The following is a 20043-nucleotide window of genomic DNA, read 5'->3' as shown; positions in this document are numbered from 1 at the left end:
CAATCTAAACCAAATAAAATCACATCCACAAAAAAATTAAATGACAAAAATTAAGGGAAGAGAGATGCAAACACAAGGACAGCACAATGATATGTTATCGAAGAGGAAACCAAAGCTCTTGGTGTAAAACCTCTCCGCCACCCTCCAAGCGGTAAATAATCCACTAAAACATGAAGTTGGGATACATGAACAACAGAAGACCCTCCAAGCCTAATCTACCTAGTGTACCTGAGCCCTCCAAGCTTCTTTCTCCAATGAGATTACGTCAAACATTTGTCTTCTTTAGCTTACCAGTTTCCGCTATAACCCATAGCATCAACCAATATCAATTGGTCCCTTCCTAACTACTTCACAAGCACCAAATAGCCTTCTCACAGATATGGGTATGATGAGAAAATGTTTTGGCTAATGTACCTCTCAAGAAAGTAACAATGGAGAGAGTGAGAGTTGAGGAATTTGAAGAGTCACTATGTAAAGATTGTGGATGAGTCAATCTTGTTTTTCTCTAGAGTTTCTCTCTCAAAATTCTCTCTGGAAGCTCTCAATATTTTGTGGGTATAAAGGGTATTTATACTGGAGTGAGAAAGGAATGCGAAGAGTTAGTTTTTCCATAACAGAGTGGACTGGCGACTTGGCCTCGCGACTTGACTAAGTCGCGAGTCCAAGCCACGAGCTAATTGAATGGCCAGTCTGGACTTTTTGTCCTGTAATGCTATAACTGGCATGACGGTTCAGTTTCCCTGCATGCTTTACTCGTTTGCATCATCTGGCAGCTTGCAAGCCGCGAGATCCAGTCGCGAGTCCCTGCTTCACTGCACAATCTTGAACATTTCTTCACACTCTCTCACACACTACCCTTACATGATACCCACCTAAACACAGGGTTACTAATTGCTAAATTACAAGTAAATTTGACACGGAATAAAGCCAACAAAATGGTTGATTAAATTCAACCTTACAACATCGAGTAGGACAGGTCTTCTTGGTCCCATCATCCCTTGTGTAAAGCCGAGATACAAGATTTTTGACAATTTTCTATTATTAAAAGTATTTTAAAATATGGTACTAACTACTAAGTAACAAGTTGGTACTATTTGTGAGGTCGATAGAAGATTTTTCTCCCATGGCTAAGCCTGTAGGATTCCAAAATAGACTTCGGGTTGCTTTATTGAAAGCAAGCTGGTGGAAGATGGAAGTGATGGGTGTCTAACCTAACCAAGATGTTTTCTAATTTCTATGAAATCTGTAGCAAATAAATGTGTGAATTATTCATAACAGGGACAGGTCTTCTGTCGTGTAAGCCCTTTCCTTCCGTCCTCATGATGGATATGTGTGATGTCTAATTTACTGGGTTGCTTATCTCTGCAGTCATAGAAAACGGAGTTAAAGAATACACTAGTTTTTTTTTTTTTTAAACAAATAATACACTAGTTGGTAGTTGGCTCAGGTTTGTTATTGAAATTTCAAAAATGTATATGGTCCACAAATACAATAGACTCATATATGGGTATATTATACTCCCTTTGTGGTTGGGTTTGGTCGTCATTTAGTTTACAAATTTTCAATTGTTACATTTTCCATTTATTGTTTGAATTAAGATGAAATGATTGGTTTGGCCCAAATCTATAGATTTCGCATTTTTAAAAAAAATAAATTACTTGTTATCGGTTTGATAAAGAATGAGGAGCTACACATTCCGTTCGGTTATGTGAGTTGGAAACAGTTGAACAAAACTCACTCATACCTAACTCTAGAATCTGTGTAGCTCTTGAATCATATGAACAAGTATCTCCTGAAACACAACAACACAATATGATCATTGTATGTAGAAAAACTTGTAATGCATATGAGGCAAGCACAATGCGATCAAGCAAAATGGAATTAAGTAATAAACCATGGCTTGACCATACAAGCAATAACTATAAAATAGTGATCACAATGCTCATTTACACTTGGAATGAACATCTGGACATACAAGCTAATAAGCCAATGCAAATCACTTGCATGTCCAACACTCAACCAATGCACAATACATGAAGTATATACATCTAGGAACAAGATCCTACTAGGGCACAAGAGTGAGAGTACTTAAAGAAAATGCATAACATTTAGCCAAAAGTACTAGGCTACAAAGCATAAAGGCTGCATAAGTATGGTACAAACCATAAAAGCCTACAAACACATGGAAAGAAACCCTAAAAGCTTACAAAAGCAACATGGGTACAAAAACAAAAGCTACAAAAGCAAAGGTACAAATGAAAATAACCCTCATTGTGCAAAAACACGCAATTTTTGTGATTGAATCGAGTCGCGAACAAGTCGCCAGGACAAGTCGCCAAACACCTGTGACAAAAATTTAAAAATATTTGTCTAAGTGTTTTTCGCGACTGGAAGTTCCACCTGCGAGGAAGTCGCGAAAATTTCTGTGTAACCCCTCGCAACTAGAACTTCCACCTGCGAACAAATCGCCAGACTGAGCCGTGAGAAACATTAAAAGCCCAAATTTTGAAAAATATTCTAAGTATTTTTCGCGACTGGGACATTGATCCGCTAGTGAGTCGCGAAAAATCTCTGTGTGGGCTCGCAACTGGGGCATGCGACTGGACCAACCCGCGACTGAGTCGCCAGAATAGGGCAACACTATTTTTGAAGATTTTGACAATTTTTGCAAAAACAAAATACTTTCCAAAAACAATAAAAACACTTAAAAATATTTTTGTGTTTGATCAACAAAGATTGAGCCTGTGAAAACACATTTAATCAAGTACAATCACACAAATGAATATGGCATTCATTGAACATAGACATGTATGATGTGTGTGGGTATCAACAATGAGATAATCCTTAGTCTAACGTGAAGTTTCAATGATCAATTCAACAAAGCCATACACAATAAGCACTAGATAAAATGACTCATCTCAATTATAGAAATATGCATATATGACCTCCCACATAGCTTGATAACAAAACTTCAAAACTTTTCATTTGCTTCCATATACATCATATCATTTGATCTTTTTGAGTCATTACATCTTATTATGAGATCAATGCTTGAAATTTTTGATATTTCAATTGATGAGCAAGCCTTTGGCTTTTTGGGCATCATACATTTCATTTTACGTCGCTTTCCCTTTTTCCTAGTTAAATACTAGTATGTACGACAGGCTTTTACAGCTCAATATCTCTTTTCATTTGGAGATTTACATTTGGTGAGCTCTTTAAGCAAAATCAATAAAATAAATGAGTGGGAAGATATATAGGCACAAGTTTATGCATGTCTCAAGATTAACAATACCATTGACTAGTCATTCATGGCAAATTTGAAGATTTATTTACAACAATCACATAGATGTCAAGATTTCTCCCACAATGATATGAGTGCATAAAGAACAAGCTATACTCGCAAATGCACAAAGCCATTAGTACAAAGATACAAGGCAAAACATGCTTGTGACAATACACAATAATGTTGATCAAAATTTTTGGATTTTCTACTTTTTATGTGTTTTTGGATTTTTGACATAAAAGTAAGAAAAGATTGACCCAGAAAGAACGTAAAAGCATTCAAAGCAAATAACAAACACACACAATTATCAACACATGCTGGAGTGATAACAAAAAGGCACACAACCAATCAAAGTCACAAAGCATAGAAAGTATTTATGCATGGACATGTTGTAATGCTTATGCATGTGTACCCTTCTTCACCCACACGACACTTGCGTTTGGGGTGATATCCCTAGAGGATTGGGTATGATTGTTGTGACTTTCAAACCTTTTGGTATAGCTTGCCAAACAAGTAGTGAAGGCATCAATCATCTTCAGCACATCCCTCACTCCAGGATCGCCTTCTTGACCTTTTGATTGCTCAGTAGTCCAATTCCCTTTGCCATGTCTTGGTCGTCTCAACCTTTGAGCATTTGAATTCTTCAATGCTTGAAGCTTATGGAAATTTGGTCTGATGTGTCCTTGAATTCCACAGCGATAGCAAAAATGTTGAATTCTCGGACCTCTTTGTGACTTTGGGAGAGATTTCCCTTGAGCCTTAGGTTTGACCACTGATTGGTTAGGTGGCTTAGAGAAAACCCATTGGTCAATCACATTCCGCTTCTTTTTCGGCTTCACTTTCTCTACAACTAAAGTTTCTACCACTGGTTCCTTAGCTTTCACAAACTTCATTTCCTTGGATATATTAACCGTCAAACTGCTCTCTCCGGTGTATCCCAATCCATTTCTGTTGGAGAATGGTTTTTGATGAGCAAGCACTTCATCAAGCTTTTTGGAGGAGACTCGCTCTACTTTAGCATTGGCTTGAATCACCTTAAGCTCAAGAAATTTTATCTTTGAGTAGGCTTCAGTTAGCTCTCCATTCAGCGTCTCAATTTTACATTTAGTCTCCTTGTATTGGACTAAAAGACTCTTGTAGTCTTGCTCTGCTTTCTTCATTTTCTTAATGGCTGCTTTAGCCACTTTTACATATTCACTGGTCTTATCAAGGAGGGAATTGTATGTCTCTTGTAGTCCCACTGTTCTTTCCTCTTCCTCATTATCGGATTCCTCTGTTATTCCCATCGACTCCACTTCGATGTGCTCACCAAGCTCTTCCACTAACACACTCAAGTCATCCGAAGATTGCACGAAAGCAATGGTCATGAGTGCAGAGTAGTTTCCCTTTCTAAGACGGAGACCTTCATCTAAAGATCCAACGATGTTATTGCAAGGATGGTTTTTGATCACTCTTGAAGATGGCTTCTTTGAGGTAGACACTTCATCATTCCGAGAGAAGGGAGGATGAACTTCCGAAGGAGTGAGAGGAGTTGATGTCCTAGACATTGATCTTGTTTCCATTTTTGAGTTCACAGGAGTTGATTCCTCTTCCAGTGTAGGTTCTTTAACTTCAATATCTTGGGCTTCACCCTCAATTGTGAGTTCTTTGGAGCTTGGCCCTTCTCCATCATCAACCATCTCTACCTTTGTTATAGCATCATCAACTTCCACATTGATGGACTCCATTACCGTCTTTGTTCTCTTGTTGAATACTCTATATGCCCGGCTATTTGTAGAATACCCAAGGAAGATGCCTTCATCACTTTTCACATCAAACTTCCCAAGGTTCTCACGATCATTGAGAATGTAACACTTGCTTCCGAATACTCGGAAGTACTTCACTTTTGGCTGCTTTTATTTCCAAATTTCATATGCGGTCTTCTTTGTTCCCGTTCGAAAATATATTCTATTGCCAATGTGACATGAGGTGTTCACAGCTTCTCCCCAAAACTTTTGAGAAATTTGCTTGTTGAGTAGCATAACTCTCGCCATTTCTTGAATCACCCGATTCTTCCTCTTAACCACCCCATTTTGTTGAGAAGTTTTGGAAGCTGAAAATTCCTTTTTGATTCCATTCTTCTCACAAAACGACTCAAATCTTGCATTCTCAAACTCCTTGCCATGATCACTCCTTATCTTGACAATAGGAGCCCCTTTCTCATTTTGTAGTCTCTTGTAAAGAATTTTCAATTTCTCACACGCTTCCAATTTTTCTCTAAGAAATTCAACCCAAGTGTATCTTGAGAAATCATCAACAATGACCATAATGTACCTTTTTCCTCCTAGACTTTCAGTTCTTGTGGGCCCCATTAGATCAACATGAAGAAGCTCTAAGCATTGTGAAGTGGCAATCACATTCACCTTGTAGTGACTTGCCTTTGTTAGCTTCCCCATTTGGCATGCACCACAAAAAGTCTTCTCCACCTTTCCAAATTTTAGAAGTCCCCCAACAGCTTCAAATTTGGAGACTTTAGCCACTTGTTTGAAGTTTGCATGTCCAAATCTTTGATGCCAAAGTTCCAACATGTCAACACGAGAAATTCTGCAGGAAATTAGTGCCGTAGGAACCACTCCGTAGCAACTGTTGGTGGTCCTCTTTCCTTCCAAGACTTGAATCCCTTCTTCATCAATGATTATGCACCCCTTCTTTGAGAATTGAACAAGGAAATCCTCATCACATATTTTAGTGATGCTTAAAAGATTTGCCTTCAACTCTTTGATGTATAAGACATCTTTCAATAGAGGTAATCCAAGTATCTCAACAGTCCCTTTGCCAAGAACTTGAGCATGACTCCCATCGCCAAATGTTACATAGTCACCAACCTTTTCTTTGAGTGACTTAAACAGTGATTTATCACCTGTCATATGATGAGAACAGCCGCTATCAAGATACCATAGACATGAATTAAATACCTTCAAAGAGGTGTGCACAAATAGGCAAGCATGGGATAAACACTCTTAACCTTCAAACAGAAACTTATCTGCATTTTCCATGCTCTTGCTAGATTGAATTTTCTTTTTTAGATTATCAACCTTATCACACAATATTCTATTTCTTCTTTTATACTTCTTAACCAACAAATTAGATGAACATAGACTATTGTGTAAGATGTGATTCTCATTTTCAAAAAATTTCCGCATGTGAACAAACATTCTAGCATGTTTCTTTATTTTTAATAACTCTAGGAGTTCATTGTTAGGGCACCCTTCAAACATACTCATAGAGTCATTACCACAAACATTTAAATCACAATTCAGCATAGCCTTTTCCATAGCTTCATCCATAGCTAAGTGGTCTAGGATCACACTTAGGTAATAAAACCACAGCAAGTGCACCCGCTCTGATACCAATTGAAAGTTCAATATGTGTATAAAACACTATGAACGTTTAGACCCCCAATTTTCAAATAATCAATTCAAGCTTATTATCAAACAATTAATGTGCGGAATATGAACATAAGCATATAACAGATTATAAATCCAAGTTTGAGCTATTTATGAACGGCTTGGTTCACTTACATCCATAATTTTAAACATATTTATATGAATGGAATGCTAGGGTTTGGACCCAAGAAAGTTGGCAATATGATGGGAATTTCGAGAAATTTGGAAAGTAAATTAGGGCAATCGGTAAGTTTTTCTTTTCTATGCAAAAATGCATATTATAAAAAAGACTATTAGTAAATATATATGAATAAATAAATTCACCATTAAATTGCATTTCTTTCTTATATCTTCCACGCTTGCAAAATTTCTTAAAGATAAAAGATCAATAGCAATATCATCAATCAAATGTTTAAATTTCAAATTTTTGTAATTTAAAGTTATGGTGGTCAACAGCAAAGGCTATGGCCAATGGCGGCTCCAGGAATATTTTCTAGGGTGGTCATTAAAATACTAAAATTATACAAAATTTAATAAAGAAAACTTTATATATTGACCAAAAAAAATAACACACACACACACACACACACATACATAAAGTCTTACAATTTTTTTTTACAAATTTTCTTATTTTGAAGCCTTTGCATGATAGTCTTGTTATCAATGTTGCAAGTTACATCATTTTCAAAATTTTAGTTAGATAAAAATTTTCTTGGACTTTTTCTTTTTGTTTGTAAGGACCTAATATATTGTTAAGGGAGGACAAATTTTGGCTACAAACTTAGTTGTAGGGCTACAATTCTCACAAAATAAATTAACATGATTACATATTTTGGAAATCTAATGCCAGTGCTTTCAACCGCTGGCTAATAAGTGTGACAATAGCCCCAAGTGAGCTACACTGACAGTTTGAAAAATGCTGGTATAGGTCTCGATAGTTTTGAGCAAGCTATCTTGGTGGTTTGAAAGTACCACTATATGGGTTTTTTTTTTTTTTTTTTCAATTTATTATTTTTTTTTAATACATGCTTTAGTAGCTGTTTAAAAGCACTGCTATTGACCGTAATCCTAAAACATTTGTTAGAGAAGTCATTGACACATTGGTTACTGGATGAGGGTATATCTTTTACCTTTAAAAAGTTCAGATCAAATAGAGGAATACTGTTATAGATAATATAGATTATTCTTCCAAAATATCAAAATATTAAAAAAAATAATAACTCTCTCATTCATTTAAATTTCAATATTTTTTGTACTTTAAAATTATACACAAAAAATGAATTTATTTGATTGAGTGGTAAATAATCTGCGTACACATAAAAAATTTAATATGCTTGTTCAGAATAGAAGAAAATTTGATGAATTTTGTCAAAAGTCCTATAGCTCAACTAACTCTTTTGTTTTTGCTAAAAAAGAAAACAAGACCATTTTCTTTAGTCTTCTTTCTTCCTTCTTAACATGTGATAAAATGATTTGAAGCGTTAATTTATCCTGTTTGATAACCAAATTGAAAAAAAAAAAAAATTAATATGATTAATAACAGAATGAGAACATAATAAAAGAAATTTATATTTTCATATTTGGGCCCAATTTATTCAATGAATAGGTATTATTATTATTATTAAATATCTCTCTTAAAATGGCTAAGCATTGAGTGCTTTTTTTTTTTTTTTTTCATCCAACACCCTCCCCACCATTTGAGTCTTCAACCACAGAGAGAGCTTGTATTTCGTTCAATCTTTGTCCATGTTGCTCATTTTTTGGTGTCATGTACTTTTGGCTTAGGCTTGTGGGGTGCATTTATTTCTCGTGTTTGTTTTTTTCTTTTTTCTTTTTTTGCTACGCACCTAGGGCTTTGCTTTGTCTCCTCTTTGTAAATAATGGGTACACTTACTGAATTGCCCTCCTTAGCACTGTGTTTGGTTGGAGTGAAAATAGGGAGGATGGAAAACAGAGGGAGGAAAATAGGGTGGAAAATAGTGTTTTCCACTGTTTGGCAAAAGAAGGAAAATGTGGAGGAAGGAAAATCCGGGAGAAAGTTTTCTCTCCCTGGCCCACATTTCATCCTCCCAAATCGGGAGGAAAAGGTTGATGAGAAAAATGCTCTCACAGCACTTTTACACAAATTCTCTCTCTTTCCCAACGGTCACAACAACTCAGCAAAGAAGAAGAAGACAATTTTCCAACCACCAACTCAGCACAACCCAACTATCACCACCACAACCCAAAAATAACTCAAAATCAACACAAAACAACTTAAAATCAACTCAAACCCCATTGGAAAACCCATCCCAAACCTAACTCAAAATCAACCCAAAACAAAATTAACTCAAAATCAAACCCAAAATCCATACAAAATCAACTCAAAATTAAACCATTAACTAAAAACCCATAACCCAAACCCAAAATCAAAATCAAATACAAACCCCATAGTGGCAGAGACTTAAGGGATCTAAGAATTAAGGAGAGAGATGAGGGATTTCCTTATGTTTTCAATCATCTTCATCTTCATCTTCTTCACCATCATCATCATCATCTTCTCTCTTCCTTGTAGCTTTCGAACTGTCAAAAAAAAAAAAAAAGATGCAGAGACTTGAGGGATGGGAGAGGGGCGGAGACTTTGTGGGTTAGAGGAAAGTGAGAGTTAAGTCACTTTATGGGTTAGGTGGGGTAGGTGGGAAATAATAAAAAAGTGAGAAAACATATTATTTTAATAAAAAAGTGTGTATAATAGATAAATTGATGTGAGTGTTTTGTAAAAGTGATGATGTTACAAATTTTATATTATTTAATGAGTACAAATAAATCTATTTCTTATCTATTATGTAACAAGAGTATAATAGTTAATTTATATAAATTACATTTTCCATCCTTCCCTTCTTCTCTCCAACCAAACAAAAGAGTTTTTCACCCTTCCACTTTTTCACCCCTTCAACCAAATACACAAGAGGGAAAACTAAATATTTTCCATCCTCCCACTTTTCCACTCCTCCAACCAAACGGACCTTAGGTGTCGTGTGCAGTAATGATTCTCCATCAGTGATGTGCCCATGATTGGTTGGAGCTGTCGTTGCTAAACTAGCACTAATGTGCCGTGTGGGACTTGAATTCCTTGCAATTGTGGGAGTTGCGGTCTTAGATCCTTCATTAATGGGTACACTGACTATGTTGACTTCCATAGGTGCCATGTGGGGTAATGATTCTCCATCATTGATGTGCCCGTGTTTAATGGGATGAGATATTCCCATATTAGTTTGTGCCGTGTGGGACTTGAATTCCCCGCAATTGTGGGAGTTGCGGCTTCAAATCCTTCATTAGTGGGTACACTGACCAGGTTGACTTCCATAGGTGTCATGTGGGGTAATGATTCTCCATCATTGACGTGCCCGTGTTTAATGGGATGAGATATTCCCATATTAGTTAGTACCATGTGGGACTTGAATTCCCCGCAATTGTAGGAGTTGCAGTTTTAGATCCTTCATTAATGGGTACACTGACCAGGTTGACTTCCATTGGTGTCGTGTGGGGTAATGATTCTCCATCATTGATGTGCCTGTGTTTAATGGGATGAGATATTCCCATATCAGTTAGTGCCGTGTGGGACCTGAATTCCCCACAATTGTGGGAGTTGCAGTTTCAGAGCCAACATTTCAATTCATTATATTTTTATTAAAAGACAGAATAATGCAGTAAAGAGATGTAATTCTAAAGATTCAAAATTTTACAGAACATGAACATCTCAATATTACTAGATTTTATTTTCTAACTCTAACAAAATTAAGAGTTTCATATCATTTAAAAACAGAAAGAAAAGGGACCTAGATGAGCAATTTGCTTTTTAGTGAATCCCCCATTTTCAAATGCATTGGGTCTAACTTATTATTATTGGAAGCTATTAATTGCAAGTGAAGTCTATTGAATCAGGTAAAGTTGAAGTTTCTGTAGATAAAGACTCGGGGCAATATCGAGATGGACAGGTCTTTGGGTGGAGGATTTCAAAATAGACTTTGGGTTGCTTTACTGAAAGCAAGCGGGTGGAAGTGGTACGTGAATTAAGGGTAACGAAAACTGGTCTTCTGGGATTGAGATGATGCAATTGTTCTCAATGGTTGAGATTGAGAGTTGAAAAAAGCAACTTTTAATCTCAATTGTTAAATAAAATAAGTGAGAATCATAAAAACTTTTTGTGAGGGAAATACGGAGTAACCTAGGTATTGCACTGGATCTAAATCTAGTCCTCTGCCATAAGTCCTTTCCTTCTGTCCTCATGATGGATATACACTATTTCTTTTTCTTTCTTTCTTTTTTTAATTTTTAATTTTTTTTTTACAAATAATACAGTAGTTGACAGTTGCCTTAGGCTTGTTATGAAAATTTCAAACATGCAAGTAGTCCATGAATATAATAGACTTATATATAGGGTATATTATACCCTTTTTGTGGTTGGATCCGGTCGCAATTTAGTTTACAAACTTTCAATTGTTATATTTGTCCCATATAGTTTAAATTAAAATGAAACCAATAATTCTGTTTAAATTAACAGATTTTGTATTTTTTAGACTAATAAATTACTCATTTCTAGTTTGATAACAATGGAGAGCTACACATTCCATTCGATTTTGTTATGCTTGGTATGAGTAATATATTGACTCAATCAACTCAATTTAGATTAAAAGGCCCATGTTTAATACAACTTTGTTCTAATATGCAAAGTTGGAATCCATAGACCCCAAGCTATTCAAGTCTTCAAATCTTCATGAAAATAGACCTACTTCATGATAAAATTCACTCCTTGTTTCTTCTCATGCCATTTAAAATTTAAAATGATGGTGCTTCTTAGTTCTTAACACCATGGTTTTTAGACCCGAACCGTTCAATAAATCGTAAAAAGGAGAGGTTCAAGATTTTTAAGGTCGAACCGAGGTCGAACTAAGGTTGAATCGTGATGACATCATAATTATTTTAATAATTTATTAATATAAAAATAGTAAAATACATATACAAAATTTAACAATTTTAATTAAAATAATATATAAAGAGGTTAAAATATATTTTAATTAAAGAAAAGATGATTTAAGCAAAAAATTAAAAATAAAGAAAATATGATATTTTTTGTAATTTATTACAAAAATGATAAAATATCTCTTATATTATTTAAAATATCTAAATTTTCTTTCATTTTATCCACCCGGCCCCACTTCCAATACTTTTTCTTCTCATTCTTATCTCATTCACGTGTCCCCTGTCTTGCCTTATTCTCTCTAGTTTTTATTTTTTATAAATTGTTCTCTCTAGTCTTATCAATTAACAAATCCCAATATTCTCACATTCAAAACTTCATCCTCACCGTCAATTCAAAATGATATCTTTAGCTTTCTATCTTCTCTCTTCTAGTCGCCGTTCCTAATAGTCTGATACTTTGGGTGCGTTTGTTTCAATGTAAATTGAATTTCGAGTGTAAAATGAATGCAAAGGAAAATAAATTCTGGTAAGGAAAATGAAATCTGGATGATTGATTCTGCGATGGAAAATAATCCAGAAAACAATTTCTGGTGTTTGGTAACATTCTGAAAATGCTATTTTCATACAAATTTTTCATATTTTCTTAGCTCCCAAATAAATTTTATAACAGAAAAATTCAAAATATACACTTAACACAACCAAAAATCAAAATAAAAACATCTTTTAGACTCGATGAGAGAAGGAAGAAAGAGTGAGAGATTAAGGGAAAGAGAGAGAGATCAGGAAAGAGATGGAGATTGGGTCAACGAGATCAGTCTTCAGCGGCGGCGATGATCTTCAGCAGCGACAACGAGATCGGTCTTGGGTTGGTCGAGTTCGAGATCAATCTTGGGTGGATCGGGTATTGTAGAGGGTAGGTTTAAGAGAAGTGTTTCGCTGCCGACGTGGGAGCGACAGATCAGAGATGTTGGAGGTGAGATGGGCTTCGCTGGCATGAAGGAGATGTTTTCCTTGGTGGATCGAGTACATGCAGAGCTCAAAGTGGGCAGAGGTGAGGTTGAGTGGATTGGGTACGGCGGCGCTGCTCGTCGGAGTGTGGGGGACCTCAGACCGGCATCTGCGTGCGGCGTGGAGCTGAGTCTCTCTCTCGGTACGTGGGGTGGAGCTGAGGGGAGATGTGTTTCGGACCCCTGTGCTCTCTCTCTCTCTCTTTCTCTCTCTCTCTCTCTCTCTCTCTCTCTCTCTCTCTCTCTTTGAGTCCTGGAAATCATTTAAAGGTAAAATGAGAGTGCAATTGATTTTACGACTGAAGTGGGTTCTTTTTACGGTCAACGGAAATGTTTTTCCGTTTAACAAAATTTTCCATGCGCAACCAAACACATGGTAGGGTGTAAAATGATTTCTTGAAATGCTTTTCAGGTGAAACAAATGCAGCCTTCGTTCATTTTTCTTTTCTTTCTCCCTTTTGGTTAGCTCCAAGAATGCCTACAAAACATCTCTTCGAAAATGCATGATTCAACTTCTATTCCAGAAAATCTAATGCCAGCGTAACTTTGCTCTTCATTTTCCATTACTATATTACTTCATTCTCTCTAATCTCTATTACTCTCGCCTTTTTCTGTCTCCCTCCCCTTTCTTGGTCTCTCATTAAACGGTGAAATCCAGTGATGTAGTTGACAAACGAGATGAAAGCTAGAGATTTTTAGCAAAATTATGCGGGGAAGAAAACTGGAAAACTTGTGCCCGGTTCCACAAACCAAACGGTTTGAACAGTTTGCTGCAAAACAGAGAGTTTCGGTTTTTTATGTTTAAAAACCCGAATTAATGGCCAGTTTCCAGTTAATCTGGTCTGACTGTACGATCCGGTCCAGATTTCAAAACCATGCTTAACACCACGCACATTATTAGATTAGCATTTACCCATCCCAAAATGTTTCTAGGCATGGAGTAAAGGCACCTTAGGAAGCGTTATTGATCCAGTTTGATTTCTATATAACACCTTTGGTTGTCTTCTCTAAGGATTTTTCTACAACTTTATGTGCTACCATTTATTAATTCTCTTCTATGATTAAAATTATGCATGCATCAAGCTTGAAAGAGTTTAATCTATTGTGAATGTATATGCAGTGGGCGAAATTTGTCCCTGCATCATACATTCCCATAATCAATTCAAACTAACCACGACCAAAAAAAAAAAGATTTACATGAGCAATTTGCTATCCAGTCATGAGTCACCAATTTTCAAATGCATTGGGACCAATTTATTATCGTTGGAACTTCGAAGCTATTGCAACTTGCAAGTGAAGTCTGTCGATTCAAACATGGTGCAACATCAAGATGGACAGGTCTTCCTAGTCTCGTCATTCTTCTTTACTTAGCCATCATAAGTTACAAGTTACAACGACTTAGACTTGGAATGGGCCAAATGGTTAAGAAGTCAGGATTGCTTAGCTTGCTTCCACTAGTGATCAATCTAACATGAGTGCGGAAATTTGGTATAGAAAACATAGGGTTCGAATCTCCGTTAATACCAAAAATTAATGGGTGTTTTAGCTTGATGATAAGAGTAATTTTTAAGAAGTGGTTATAGGTTGAAATGCCCTATTTATCAAAAAAAAAAAACATTTGTTTGTTTGTTTAAAAAAAAAAAATATTTCAATGAGAGGGAGGGTTAAACCCTACCTAGACACATCAAGAGATACGGTGTAAACTCTTAATTAGCTAATACTTAATATTACATAATTTTATAATTTTTTTTTATTGAATTTTTTTTTTTAGATGTTTTTTTCTTTTTTATAATATTATGCTTACAAAATATATTGGATTATAAAATAATAAATATCTCATTTAAAAATGTTTAAATTTCAATTTTTTTATTTTAATATTATACACAAGACTGTGTTTGGATGGTTCTTATTGATAAGTAATTTGGTATGTTTATTAAGAAGAAAATACCCTATAATCCAATTATTTGATTTCTAAATTAATCTAAATTAATCCAATTACTATAGTTTAAGATTATGCATAAAATATAAGCTTATAAATCATATAATAATATTCGATTAACACAAAATTTGATATGTGTATTAAGAGTGTAAAGAACATGTAATTCAATGGTTAGATTTTCAAAATATGTAGTAATGTTTATTTTATTAAGAGGTTGTAGCCTTAGTCTATAACCAATTTTTTAGCTAAACTTTGTTTAAATAAACCGTTACAATGATCAAAATTTAATTATCAAAAGTTTCAAGAAATTCAAAGGCAATTATTATTTATTGTTTTAAATTATTTTATAATCTATTAGAAACTTTGGTTTTTTTTTATTTTTATAATATATAAAAACTTAGTCCCAATCGATGTACATTCTTCATGTAACTTAAACTTTGTTCCATTGAAAAAAAAAAATAACTTTTTTTGTTTTATTTTTATCATCTATTTTATTATTCAAATGTAATTATACATGCGTGTGTGTTTCTAATGAAAAGCATAACAAAATATAAAAGACATTAGTATATATGTTGATTGATTTAATAAAAATTAATTTCATATAACCTCTTACAGTTTTTTTTTTTTTTTTCCCTTTTTTGCTGCTTGTTCACTCAGAAAACAAATGTTTTTTTAACAATATAGTATCCATTGATATAAGTAGAAGACTAATAATTTAGCAAATAAAACAGAAACAAAATTAATTTATATTTATTTCTTAAACAAAACTATTCTATAATAAACAATATCCTGCAAATTCTAAGCACCAATAATTCAAGTGAAAAAAAGAAAAGTTAATAGACAATCCGCATGCTTATAAATAAGCATCTATAACAACGATCCTTGTAAGGAGATAAGGGGAAATGGCCAACATGAATACCACCTTTGTACTTCTTAATCTTCTTTACCTTCTTTTGATAACCGAATCTATTTCACTTGAAGCTGTACCATCCAATTCTATTGCTGTAAATGCCAACGTGCGTTGCATTGAGATAGAGAGGGTAGCCCTTCAAAAATTCAGAAAAGGTCTTAAGGATCCATTCAATTGGCTTTCTTCTTGGGTGGGTCAAGATTGTTGCAATTGGGAAGGCATTGGTTGTAGCAATCAAACGAGCAACGTAGTAAAGCTTGATCTTGGAAGCTCAAATCTATGCGGTTTTGGAGGAGGAAGCCAATATACTCCTGATCAGCCTAATTGTTTGAGTGGTAAGTTAGATCCTTCTTTACAAAATCTGAAATATTTGAGTTACTTAAACCTAAGCAACATCAATTTCCAAGGATTATCATTCCCATATTTCCTTGGCTCTCTCAAGAAGCTGACATTCCTTGACCTTTCCTTTACAATGTTTTCTGGAGTAGTGTCTCCCAGTCTTGGAAATTTAACAAATTTGAGCTATCTTAATCTCATTCCATCTCAATTTTCTGAAAGAACTCTTTCGGTTTCAAATATATATTGGCTCACCAATCTCTCTTCCTTACAATACTTGAATTTGCAAAACATAGACCTTAGCAAAGCAGAAACTCATTGGCTGCAAGTTGTTAATATGCTTCCTTCACTATCAGAGTTGTATTTGTCAAGTTGTGGTCTTCATCATCTCCCTCAAACTCTTCCATTTGTGAATTTAACGTCCCTTTCGGTCCTTGATCTCTCAAATAATGGCTTCAACTCTTCTTCTATTCCCCCATGGTTGTTTAATCTTACTGCCCTCATTAATCTCAGGATCAATTTATGTGACCTAAAAGGCCCCATCCCTAACATAGCAAGGGCTAGCCTATGCAATTTGAAGAATTTAGATATGTCGTTCAATTTTTTTATCGGTGGCCCAATAACTGAATTTATCCAAGCATTATCCGGATGTGGCAACCATAGACTAGAACAATTAAATTTGGGATCAAACCAACTTAGTGGTGTTTTGCCTCATTCCTTGGGGTATTTTACACATTTAAGAGAGCTCCATCTCACCAACAACTCATTCTCAGGCCCAATTCCATCAAGTACACAACATTTATCACGTTTGGAGATACTAGATCTCTCTTACAACTTGATGAATGGAACCATCCCAGAATTTATTGGACAACTTACTGAGTTGAGCACTTTGGCTCTCTTCAGTAATTCTTGGGAAGGTACCATGACTGAAACTCATTTCCTAAATCTCAAAAAACTAACTTGGTTTTCCTTGTCATCAACTAGGAAATCCTTAGTTCTCAATGTGACACATGATTGGACTCCCCCTTTTAGTCTCCAAAATGTCCTAATCAAAAACTGCCAATTGGGTCCTGCATTCCCGGCATGGCTCAAAACTCAAAAGAATCTTCTTGAGATCTCCCTTGTAAACTCTTCAATTTCAGCTAAAATACCAAATTGGTTGTGGAATTTGTCTTCGTTGCCTTGGAAATTAGATCTTTCTCATAACCAATTGAGGGGAGACCTTCCTAAGTCATTATCTTTTGAGTGGGTAGATCTAAGTTACAATAATTTAACTGGTTCACTCCCACTGTGGCCTAGTGTGTCATATCTCTCATTAAGGAAAAACCTTCTTTCTGGACCATTACCAGTAAACATCTTCCAACGTATGAAAAAATTGGTCACCCTAGATCTTGCAAGAAACTTTCTAAATGGTAGTATCCCCTCATTGACCATTGGGCCGACGGGTTTGTGGTTTGTTGATTTATCGAACAATCTTTTATCTGGAAACATCCCCAGGCATTGGATGAGTATGCAAAATTTAGAGGCCATTGATCTGTCGCGAAACAATCTATTGGGTAACATCCCAACCTCATTGTGCTCACTACCTACCCTTAATTGGCTGCAACTAAGCTACAACAATTTTTCTGGAGATCTCTTTTCCACCTTGCAAAACTGCTCGAGCTTATATACACTTGATGTTGGAGGTAATAGATTCTCAGGGACTTTGCCAAAATGGATTGGAAAAAGGCTACCTTCAATATCAGAATTGCGCCTACGAGAAAACATGCTCTCAGGACCCATTTTGGAACAATTGTGTATTCTCGCTCGTCTACATGTTTTGGACTTTGGATATAATAATTTTTCAGGATCTATCCCTACTTGTTTGGGCAATTTGGCTGGTTTGAAATCTTTGGTCAAATATTCTATATCACCAATCCGAAGTCTCCTTCTTCCACAAACCTACTCGGAGCATATGGATTTGACTGCAAAGGGTGCCCAACGTGAATATTACAGCCTAATTTTCTTGATGAATAGTATAGATCTTTCAAGAAACAATCTAACCGGAGAAATTCCAGAAGCACTAACAAAGCTCTCATTACTATCTACCTTAAATTTGTCATGGAATCAATTAACCGGAACGATACCAGAGAATATAGGAGCATTGCATAATTTAGAAACTCTTGACCTCTCATGCAACCATCTTTTAGGTCCCATTCCTCCAAGTATGTCTTCTTTGACTTTTTTAAGTTATTTGAACTTGTCATATAACAACTTGTCTGGATCTATTCCATTAGCCAACCAATTTCAAACTTTCATTGATCCGTCCATTTATGAGGGTAACCCAAAACTTTGCGGGCCTCCATTGATAACAAATTGCTCATGATTGCCAAGTGATGGGGATACAGAAGCTGTAGATGAAGACAATGAGGAATTTAGGTTTGAAAAGTTATGGTTCTATGTAAGTGTTGTTTTGGGGTTCATTGTGGGATTTTGGATTGTTTGCGGTAGTTTGGTGATAAAGAAGTCTTGGAGACATGCTTACTTCAATTTTGTTAATGAAAAGAAAGATAGGCTTTTCGTGGTTGTCAAAGTTAATATGGCTCGTTTGCAAGGGAAGATTGAAGCATAGAGACACAAAGATTGAAGGTAATTAAAAAAAGAAATCACTTTGTAGCTTCTTTTTTGTGACTTCATTTCTTCTTTTTAATTTCTCTTTATTGTTTATCGGTGTAGTTGTGCTTCATTATCAGGTGGAAGTCTCAGTACTTGGAGATCCTATGATTTACAGTACGTGTTTAATTCTTCAGTTCATGCACATGGAGAAGTACTCTGTTAGAGATTAAGTTATGTTAGTTAGTTTGTTGTAACATAGATATTTGTGTAGTTGTATCAATGGAAAAGCTCAGGCGTGGTATTTTGATTAGTATAAATAGATAGCTCACTATAATTAATGAAGAGTAATTAGTTATATAATTTTTCTCAATTTGATCCAATATTGCGAGTTTCTTCTCTTCTCTTCTCCTCTCTCTCTCTCTCTCTCTCTCTCTCTCTCTCTCTCTATCTCTCTCTCTCCTCACTTGAACATTGATAAACATGAAAAATAAATAAATCTTTCAAACACAAGATGAATCTTACATGTTCAATTGTACTTCTATAATATTTTTTGAGCATTCACTTGCAGCTAGCTATATTGTAATGGAAAATACTAAAGCCATAAACTATTTTATAAATTTTTTTACGAATTGCTGATATGATAAATGGTTATTAGTATGTAAAAAAGTGATGTTGATAATGGACACAAATAAAAACTATTAATAATTTATCATATTAATAGATTATAAAAATATTGTAAAACATTGGCAGAGCCAGAGGGGGGCGTGGGGGAGGGGGGGGGGGTGGGGCACCCCCTGACTCCTAAAATTTTCTAACATTAGTAGTCTAAAGCAATTACTTACTGACATGGAGGGAAAAAAGAAAAGAAAAGAAAAGAAAAGGACTTCTACTTGGTAGAAAGTGACTCTGACACAGGAAAAAGAAAGGAAAAAAAAAAATTCTCAAGCACCAAACCATGCTTTTGTCTTGTCCTATGTGAAACTTGCACCTATTTCCATATTTTTATTTTATATCATTATTTACACTATTTTCACTATTTATGATACTTTTCACAACATTTTATCCTTAAATGATGCTAAAGATATTACAAATTTTACTACTTATGTCTTACAAATTGGCATGTCACCAATTACAAAAAATAATTTCAAACATTTATTCATTATATTTTTTAAGTAACACTAATCACATTTTTACTCCATCAGTTTGTAAAGTTTTTAGAAGCTATGAGTTGGTTATTTTTGTTTATTTATTTTAATAATATGAAATATATTCATATTTGCATACAATTGTTTATTTATTTTGTTATTATTGTTGATTAATATTTTTTAGATTAATTTCACTTTTAATATCTTCTTTTAATTTTCCCCCTCTAGAATAAAATCCTAGCTCCGCCATTGTTGTAAAATAGTTTGTGACAACTGTAACATTATTCTTGTGTCATGGACTATACTAAACATTATGGTGAACAGGGACGAAGCTATGGTAGTTTGCAGCAACTGTACATACTACACACTACACAGATGATTTTTTAAATATAGTATCTATACTACTATTTAAGGGGCTTCCCCGGTTGGGATTTCTCA

The 20043-nt window shown here is 35.0% G+C and overlaps 1 protein-coding gene across 1 annotated transcript; it reads left to right on the top strand.

Moving 5' to 3' along the window:
* Positions 1-15529: 15529 nt before the first annotated feature.
* On the top strand, positions 15530-18644 carry LOC115984342 (receptor-like protein EIX1). Its single transcript, XM_031107348.1, has 2 exons — positions 15530-18493; positions 18581-18644. Exon 1 carries the CDS (start codon positions 15531-15533, stop codon positions 18228-18230), a length of 2700 nt encoding a protein of 899 aa, XP_030963208.1. The 5' UTR covers position 15530; the 3' UTR covers positions 18231-18493; positions 18581-18644.
* Positions 18645-20043: the final 1399 nt, after the last annotated feature.

The sequence above is a fragment of the Quercus lobata genome, chromosome 4 (genome assembly GCF_001633185.2).
Source record: "Quercus lobata isolate SW786 chromosome 4, ValleyOak3.0 Primary Assembly, whole genome shotgun sequence".
NCBI classification, from domain to species: domain Eukaryota; kingdom Viridiplantae; phylum Streptophyta; class Magnoliopsida; order Fagales; family Fagaceae; genus Quercus; species Quercus lobata.
Note: the sequence above shows the minus strand (reverse complement) of the source record. Positions and strands in the feature narration are given on the sequence as shown.